The 9,986-nt window shown below is 40.7% G+C and overlaps 1 protein-coding gene across 2 annotated transcripts in view; it reads right to left on the bottom strand.

The window, feature by feature from the left end:
* Nucleotides 1-4,988: 4,988 nt before the first annotated feature.
* The window catches only part of PDP2 (pyruvate dehyrogenase phosphatase catalytic subunit 2), a 16,934-nt gene continuing 11,936 nt past the window's right edge, over nt 4,989-9,986 (bottom strand). For both annotated transcript variants that reach the window (XM_019505553.1, XM_019505554.1), the window contains one exon: nt 4,989-8,206. In XM_019505553.1, coding sequence (XP_019361098.1) covers nt 6,553-8,151 — 1,599 coding nt within the window. In that variant the 5' untranslated portion in view covers nt 8,152-8,206 and the 3' untranslated portion in view covers nt 4,989-6,552. The remainder of the gene's footprint in view (nt 8,207-9,986) is intronic.

Genomic DNA, 9,986 nt, shown 5'->3' with positions numbered 1-9,986 from the left:
CACCTGAAATACATAACTTTCCAGTTGTCTATCATCTTAGCTCTCCCCCCTCGCCCCCCAGCAAAAATAAAAGTTGGCACCTATGCTTCCTCCTGTGCAAAAATGTAGCGTAGTTCTGAAATGTATGGCTCAGCATTTGCCTGGGTAGTAAATGAAGTCTTTCAACTGATGGCAGCCTGGTGAATTTGGATATTTTACAGCGTCATAGATAAGCTTATACAAGGGAGGCTTATTTTGCACGCTTACTGGAGCGTTTAAATTGCAGCAAACGTTGCAACTGAGTATTTTGAAACATTTGTAAGCTCACTAATATAGGATCCTTGTCCAAACAGGTATTTTGTATATACTGCGGAGAAGTCATTCCACACAGCTCTCTTGCGGTCATTTTTTCTAAAGTACGCATCTCATTCCCATAATTGCTGGAAATAGCCACTGACCAATTGACAAAAGTTGTTTTTTTTTCTTCTGTGGGTCTGCTTTTAAGCACTTGAAGATAAAAGAAGGGTCGACACAGATGACGGCTAAGGCCTGTACCTGCAGAGTGCCATGAACCTCCACTCCCACATAGCACCAGGATGCACAGGGGTTCATCCTCCCCTCACCGTGCGGCTGCATACCCTCGCTCAAATCACGTCATTGAATTTTTCCCATTCCAAGTTACGGTCCATGATTCTGAGGCTGTGGAAATTTTCTGGACATTTGCATTTTGATTGCTGTTTGTTTTTAAAAGCCAAAAATGTAAAAACTTTGTGAGAAAGTCAGATGTTTACCAGGAAAAAACAGCAAACCGCTGGAAACCTCAACTGAATCCAAAGAGGGGAATAATTTATTTAATTGCAGTTGCTGAACTGTCTCTTACTTTTGAGAACAAAGCAGCAGCAGCTTCTCTTTGGGCTTTTCTGTATTATCCACCGTCTTCCAGGACAGTCCGACTCTGTTTTTAGAGGCGAGGACTTCTCACTTGGTGACATTAGCGCGAAGGCATTTCAAGTTTACTATGAACACATGACAGAAACCTCCACCGACAAGGACAGCAGGCGAGAGCTGCATGCTGAGACTAATTAATGATGTCTCTTGCCCAATGGAAGCACATTCAGTATCATCCTCCCCACACTATCTTGTATATCAAAAATGCTTGGGGGAGAAGATAGGAAATTACTATAGCTATTAAATCCCAGGTACAATGCAGCGAGAAGTCATGTAGTGAATTGCAATACCTACTACTGTTTCCAGGGATTCAGAGAAGATGCTTTCTCTTAGAGCTAAGGGGGGCATGCCTCCCCCTCATCCACCCTTTTCTGGTTGAGATACGAGTGCTCTCGCTCTTTCCCCCAGACCGAGTTGCCTCACGGCCCCTAGGAAATGGATAGCACAGTCCAATTACAGGGAATACTGGGGAGCAGCTGAAAACTGGCTCTGAACACCACAGTACCTGAAAACTAAACTGGGACAGCTTAGCCCAATTTCACTCGCTTATGAACAGGTCAGGGCTCTACTGACTACTACAGTCGACTTGTTTGTCCATATCTTACTTTACCCCTGGTGTCACGTTACTGCAACACTGCACTGCAGTTGCTGATTGGCAAGCTTATGCTTCCTTGGCTGGCTGGCTGCCTGCCCCATTTAGATCAACACGACTGAGCTCTTTTTAAATAGACATTGGCAAGAGAATGGTAGTATAAATAATAATGGAACACGCACAACGCCCATTCAAGTACACATATTTCATATTCTGACTTGGGCTACACCTCTGCTTTAGCTAAAAAGAGCCACTATTGGTGAGAGCCATTATTATTGACAAGGGAGTTTGTCAGACCTATACTAGCTCCCCTGAATAGCTTAGGCTCTGCTGGCTGAGCTGAATCCACACCTGGGATTTTGCTACAGGTTTTGACTTAACAGTGTAAGACCAACACAGCTGTCTCAGCAGAACTTATTGTAGGCAACGCTTGGGAAAAACTGTTCACCAACTGGAGACACTAGCACTGTTTACAGGAAGTAAAAAGTCAGTGATTATGTATGTATTCCCCCACCTCACCCAAAGGAGATCAACAGAAGTAGAATTTCAAGATTTCCAAGCAAGCACAAAAATATGCTGTATTTAGCCCAATCCCAGATGACCCTGAATAAGACAATCCCCACCATCTGCTAATAATTATTCTATACGTCACAAATGTATACATTATAATTTTGCCATGGATAGCATCTAATTATCAGAGAATCATCTTAAATTCATCCCTACCACCACTGCAGTAGGAAAAGCAGTGGCAAGCAGTAGGGGTCAGGCACTGGGGGAGCAGGTGGTAGAGGAGGCAGTAGGGAGGGTAGGCAGCTTATCCCCTGCTACCTGCCTTGTGTGGAAGGTGCCATGCCACAAGGCTGAGCTGGGGCTACGCTCCATGCCCCAAGGTGCAGTGGGGAAGGAACCTGCTGGCACCCGAGCAACTATAAAATCAGGGGTTGGGAGGGAAGGAGGGGAGCTGCTCCCACCTCCCCCCATTGCCTCCTACTTGATTCTAAGACAGGGGGCTTCCCCCCCTGCCCCCATATGTTAAATGGCCACACACAAAAAAAAAAATCTCACCTTAGAATGAAGTAAATATGGTATTTGATACTGACTTCTTGTTCAGACCCAAACACCTGCTGATTACGTTACCAGAGATGGTGTTCTTTTTGGTCTCATCCTAGATTCAAGGATAAATCACCCAGCTCTCCACCCCCACAGCTAGTGAAGTTCATGAAGCTTGAAACCAAATGCAAGAAGAATCACAAGTGCAGGAGTACAGGTTTTTATTTACAAAATGTTAATTCATTTCAATATTTGCAATGAAGTTAGGGAGAAAAAAAAAATAAAACCCACCAAACATACAACAAAGGTTTGAAACTTTAAATACATACAAGTCACTTGAAGTACAATAGTTGAAGATTTCTCTTCTCCAAACAAAAAACATTTTTATGTTAAGCATTTTAAAACACAAATATGTCAGAAGGCTATAGTTCAAATCAAGGACACAGTCATGATTCACAAAATATGCTTAAATGATAAAGTTATCTATACCAGTATGTACATGAGGAGTCCACGTTATTTAGATTGAAGAGGCACAGTAGAGTGGCACGTGGTGAACATCCTACAGGCTACGGGTAGCTTGATTCCTATATCTGGAACAACCTCCTGCTTCTCACCATAAAGATAGTGGGGAAGTTACATTTTCTGAGTTGACTCAAATTATACCAATGAACATGCTGAAAGCTTACTTGTTCAGGATAGAGGAAGACTTGCATCATACCAATCTGTGAGAGCCATATGGTCACCATCAACTAAGTTTACCACTGAAACATCTTTCTCAAGGACTCCAGAGCAATGTATACCCTGTACATTAATGCTGACCAGCCATGCCTTCACAGCTGCAGAAAAGGTATGACCGTTCTCTGACTGAAGTTGATGCTTACACACAAGCAGATCTAGGCTATTACTGTTGGTCTACAACAAAATGCAGGAGTGTGCACACTATTATTTATGCACCTACTTGCTTTCCTGTTGCCATATTCCAAGGAACAATAATTACAATATTGCAAGTTAAACTGGGCACATATTGGCATATAATTAGAGACAGTCGAACACAATCTCCGAAACAACAATTACCAGTTTGCAAAAACAGTTCTATTTACATATGCAGTAATAAGAGTATCCACAGTACACTGACTGTTCCATTTTTGCAAAAAAACATGAAAACTAAGTTTGCCACTTGACTCTACGTGAACTAGAAAATATCCAAAAATTAAGAGCAAGTTATTTTAGATAGATGTTCAGTACTTGGATTTCCAATGCTGTCCTTAACAGACACAGACTTGAATTACTTCTCAAATATTTTGCTAAATATGTTTATTTAACCTAATCAGATTTTTGTCTACTCTACTGTGATCTAGCATCTTTGTTTTTAGCCTCACCACTAATGGAAGAGTGCCCTTATCTAGTAAGCAGTAGCCTAGATATGCATCCATCAATGGCACTACTTTATGGTTACAGTCAGAATAACTAACCAACTTGCAAATATGCAGCTGCTCACACACAGATATACAAGCAGGTACTGGCAAAGGGGAGTGCCCTCCTCAAATCATTCACTGGAAAACATTAAGGCTGTGTGATCAGGATTCACTAAAGAGCCTTTCCCACACACCTGGTTCTAGAGCAACTCCCTCTGTACGTTTGCTCACAGACTAACCTGCCTCTAGATCTTCTTCCAAATCTGGCTCCCTCATTCCCATGGGAGACATCTCTCCTCAGCCCAAAGCTACCTATAGCTAGATTAAGGCTAAATATTACTATTATCTGTCATAAAACCCAGCAACCCCTGTAACAGCCCACCATACACATGCAAACCCTTCCTGCAGACTCCAGTACCAACCCAAAACTCTTCAGGCCCAGTAAGTTTGCTTAGAACAGCGAGCACAAACCTACAAAACGTAGCTGACCGACCATGTAAAGTGACAGCTACCTAGCTGGGCTGCCTGTTTTGTTCTGATATGTACAAGTCAAGTGCCTTAGGGTATTCTGCTTTTCAGCAAAGAATCCTTATTATGTCTAACTTATGTTCATGCGGGCTTCAATGTGTTCATGAATCAAGGGCCAAAAATCAAACAGTGATATTAGACTGAAAGGCAAAGCACATAGGCAATCAATATAGGGAATACTGCAGCCTGAGCCTAATGCTTCCAACAAGATATATTAATTGGTAAGGTAACATCAAAAAGCACAGACTTGATTGTCTCAAGTCTACCCACAATTAAACATCCATATCTTTAATTTTCTTTAAACACTTTTCAAAATAAATTTCCAAGGTAAATTTCAAGCAGAATCATATACATAGTTCTTTACAAACCATATTCATTCATATACATTATTTTCAATTGCATTAATAAAATTTCTCATGTTGGTGGAAAAAAAAAAAAAAAAGACACACTATGGAAAAAAATCCACACAGTTTAGGCCAAAGATTCTATGAGGGCAATTGTTAATGACTTCAAACATGCTGAACTGCAGAATAATTAAGAGAAAAGCTGCTGCATCTGAAATGGAGCAGAGGAGAAAAAATGTGATCACATTTATGCTAGTTCAGTACCACCCAGATAGGTACTCTTCCTTGATAGCAACAGCAACAAACAGAGACCTCTAGTCCCAGAATGCACATTCTTGCAGGCTCCAATTATTCTGGGGCACAAACAAGGAAACAGTCATTAGAAAAGCAGTGTGACAGCTTTGAAAATGAAAGCTAATTTAAGCTTTCTACAGGGGACAAAGTACAAAAGAGAGCAATACAAATAATTATGGAGTGCAAAAGACAAAGTACATTATTTTAGCACAATGCCAAAAAGTGTACTTTTAAATATAAAAAGTAATATCCAGTGACAAGCATTTCAATAATCACCAGGACAATTTGAATGGTCTTCTGTGCAGGACAGTAAGCACCTGTCTGAAAAGGAGAATGAAGGGAGAGAGAGACAAGCATGAAGTATTCTTTTGTGGAATACCAGCATTGCCATTTCTACCTCGTAAATGAGAACATAAAGGCAGCAATTTGTAGAGCACCCATCTCTTCAGACTGAAGCATTTAGATTCCACATGTACTTATACAATTCCAGAGGCACCTACAGAATAGTATTTAAGTTAGTTTTACAGACTGCAGTTTTAGAACACAATGTTTCACGGATCAGTTTACAATATAAAAGGTTTTAGTAAATCAAACAATAAGCATAAAAATATTCCAGTCAAGTACCACTGGTGGCATTAAGTACTCATTAAATTAGAAATATATAATATTTCTAAAGACTGAGTTGTAAATTCTAGTTTAAAGTGCACTAGATTGTCACAAGCGTGTATCCACACAACTGTCTTTACACCCCATGTCACAATTTGAAGTCAGTCATTCTGGAAGAAATTATGCTTTGTTTCTTTATGCCTCCTGTAAAAGGGTATTAGTAAAAAGTAATCTAACAGTTTCCAAAACTGAAACAGTCTTGCTTTAAGTTTTAAATGAAAGAGCAAGCTCACAAGGTCACTCTTAAGTATGGAGGGTGAGTAGTTTGAAGTATCAGATACAACCCTCATGCTCAAACAGCAACTATTTGAAAAATGTGCTTGGAAAGAAGGCTGCTCATTTTGCATAAGACCTCTGAACAAGGCAGTCCTTCTTGCACTTTCATTCGGTTAGAGAAGATAACTATAGCTTCAACAGTTGATACCACACTAGGGCACTTCAGGAGTTTGGTCAGTGGTTTCCATGGGGAGAATTTGGCCAGTGATCATTAATTAGACCACTGCCTTCAATCAGATTCTGCACAGCTGTTAGCAGTACAATTCTGTATCACCAGCAAAACAACTGGGAGCCCAGAGAAGGTTTTACAAAACTCATAGCCCAACATTTTCAAAAGGAATTCACAGCGAGAGGACTTGTAGCCAACAGTATTTCTAACAGCTTGACTATTAGTGAAAGTAAACATTAATGGTCCCATATCAGACCTTGCCATAGCATGGTATAGCATTAACTCAAGTCCTTATTTCTTGCCTTGGTAGCAATTTTCAATTGCATCAGAATTAAAATACACCACAGTAACTGTGATGTCATCTCTATACATTCTTGCTAGGTCTTCAGGTAAAGTCAACATTGCAGCCAGTTTCTCTTGGTCTACCTCTCCATATTCATTATTTCCAACTGCATGCCTTATTAGGTGAGTGGCAATATTCTGGTCAAGTGAGCCCATGCTTCTGGATTTCCTCTGAAGTAGCAGACTTTGCATATAGCCCAAGTTAACTGGTTTTTTGAGTTCTGGTTTCCGGACGGTAGACTCTGCAAGGTGTTCTGCAACAAGTTTTACCACATCCTCATTATTCAGCATGTCCCACAATCCATCCGATGCCATAACTAGAAACCGATCTTTAGGTCTTAGTTTATGGTAGGTGACTTCTGGCTCTGCTGTTAAATAAGGTGGTGTATAATAGTTTGGAGGGACATACTGATAAATATTTAAAGCTTCAACATTAGAGCCATTCTCCAGAACACTCTGTTGCAGTTCCTTGCTCCATTTCAGTTGAACATCTCCAAAAGCCCTTGAAGGAATGAGGATCCCCAGCAGCCGGTCATTCACAATTATTGTTTTCTCCTCCAATTTAGGATGTTCTTCCTTTAGCCTTCTGATTTCTGCTTCATTGAAGACATTGTGATCTCGAGTAAGAGAGAGCGCTGACCAAGTTCCATCTTCTTCTTGAACCCCTAAGATTGCCCTGCAGTCCCCAGCATTTGCAACATGTAAGTGGACACCATCAATATGAGACACACAGGCTGTTGCACCAGAGAAAGCCACTTGCAGGGCAATGTTTCTCATCACTTCATTTTCTAAGGAGGCCTGGACTTCCAGTGCTACATCTGAATCTAACCTTTTGAATGCATTTATCAAGGCTTCTTCTACACTGAAACCTGTCTCTAGGTCAAGGTTTAAGAGATCTTGCCAATAAACCCTGAGGTGATCAAAGTATAACGAAGCCACTTCTCGGAACATAAGGTCATTTGGATGTTTGTACCACTGCAGAATTGGCAGGACTGGTTTCATGCATTCTGTGGCGAGCTCCATCTCTTCCAGCACTTGCTGAGACATAAGAGAGACAGCAATATAATAAAACAACCTCTCACTAACTGCTTGAGCACATGCATAACCACCATGGCCATCAAAGATGCCAAACATCATTCCTTTTGTCTGCAAGCAAGTGGCTGCACTCCTACGATCTTCACTGGGCGCGTTGGATGCTAACTGGTTACTTTCAAATCTCAGTACAGAATTTGAATTTCTGCCATCAAATTCAGATATTTTATGGGATAATTCACCCGCTTTCAATACATCATTTATTTGTGATGGTGTTAGCTGAAAAGTGAAGTGCTGCTCCTCTGTTGAAGTATGTCTGAAAGCCTTTAAAGTGAAGATGCTGTCTATATTGCAGCTCATCACAACAGGAGAGAGTGGTGCTTTGGCAAACATGCATTTGCATTTCATCTTGCTTCGGTGTGGGATCCATTTTGAATACAAACGTCCTTTTCCGTGAAAAAAAACAACGCTATTTCTTGCAGAGCTTAAAATCCAAGAGGATACAGTATTTGACATAATAAGATGGACTCTTAGAAGTGATTCTTTCAGCAAAACAGAAAGTTTTAGGAGTCTGGAAGTTAAAAATAAGGTAGAAGTTAGATACCACACAGATACTTTACATGACAACAAATAAATTATTATTAAAATGTTGAATTGTAAATAATTTCCTGGCAGGCTATTGTGAGGTAACTTTGTTACGTAAGAGCTGAATTTTCCATCATTTAATTGTAAGTTAAGTGAATTTAGGAGCCTGTATTGTGAGTGCTCGTTCTAATTAGCTCCTCAGAACAGCTAAGCTAAGCTTGCCAAGTATATCAAAGCAGTCAAGTCCTTTTTTCATTACAGCAAGGCTAAAAGCAACTTCAGCAATAAGAAAACAGAAGCCTACACATTAGAATAAGCAGAGCCAGTGGGTCCAAGAGCTCCAAAGAGCAGAACCTGAGTAATGGCCACCTTCAAGAGACATCTTTAAAAAGAGGGTACAACCATGTTGAGATAATAGACACACAAATACTGGAGGCTAAATGATGTCAGTATAAGAAATATCAGGATAAACTGAAAAATTCACGGTTGTCATCTGAAATCACCAAATAATTAAGGTTTATATGACAAGGAGCTTAAATCTTCACTTCTGGAGGATGAACTAAGCTTGGCAGGAGAGGAAGAGAAACCTATGAGTATTACAGGGCTAGTCTGGGTCTACAGCCCTGGAGGTCATAACTAACCTTTAGGAATTTTGGACTCCCAGTTAAACTGAAGTTTGGTCAAATCCAGTTTTACCTGTAACCTGCTTAAGCATTCATGACAGTGAAGGGCTGAAGTGAACCCAGAAGCATAGCTGCACTGACTACTGTTATCATACGAGCAAGAGAAGTTCTTAGTTTGAAGTAATTTTAAACTGACGGCACTGATCTGGATACTGACCAACTGTTTTAGCTGGTAAGAACTTAGGGGGGCTGTTATACCTGTTCACCACCCCCAGAAAATTCAAAGCTAGGATTGTATAACTGAAGAGCATAGGCCATAGTTGGAAATCTGTTTTGAGTGGTTTACTGAGATTACAGGCAAAGGCAAAAAGGAAACCATGCACAAGGCATTAATGTAAGGCCTCTGACAGAATCTAAGAAAGTCAATTAGTACAGACTCCATATACAAATTTGCAAAGGTACCCTTACACTGCCAAATTTGATACAGCTCATAATCAGAGAGTTGCCCTTGTTCCATGCAGTACTTTGTCCTCCTCCTGTTCAGTGCATGCTAACACGTACAAGAGACATCAGGCATCAGTACCAATAGCTATCAGCAGGCATCACAACTGCCTATACACATGCTTGGTGCTGAGGGGGGCGTTTTAATTAGAGTGGTTCCTGGATAGCTACTCTAATTAAACAGCTCGCTGTCATGTGTATTAAGCCTCCACACACACTGCTCCCTATGCCAAAGCAGGCAGGTATTAAGAGTGGTAAAAGGATATTTAACAGCTTTCCACTAGTCAAGGACCAAATTTGGCCCCGGAACAAGTAGTTAAGCATCTAAATCTCCCTATCTGCTCCAGAGCTGAATTTTGCCATCTGCCTTTGCAAAAAATGGTGCAAAATAATAGCTGCACTCTTAATCCAGGACCAATTCTCACACCAGAAGTTTAAAATTAGGGTTGCACTGATAGAGATTTTTGTAGCTGATACCGATCTGATTTCTGATATCAGCCTTGCAGCATGGAGAGCTGCCTCCAGCTGGCAAGTCTGGTGTGGGGGAAGGGAGAAAGAAAGGGGTGTTGGGGCTGAGTTTTCATATAATTTCATTTGCCTTCTGTAATTGCAATTAACTGATTCCTGTCCTTCTACCACTTT

Source organism: Gavialis gangeticus, unplaced genomic scaffold (genome assembly GCF_001723915.1).
Source record: "Gavialis gangeticus isolate Ggan-Ray unplaced genomic scaffold, GavGan_comp1, whole genome shotgun sequence".
Lineage (NCBI taxonomy): Eukaryota > Metazoa > Chordata > Crocodylia > Gavialidae > Gavialis > Gavialis gangeticus.
Note: the sequence above shows the minus strand (reverse complement) of the source record. Positions and strands in the feature narration are given on the sequence as shown.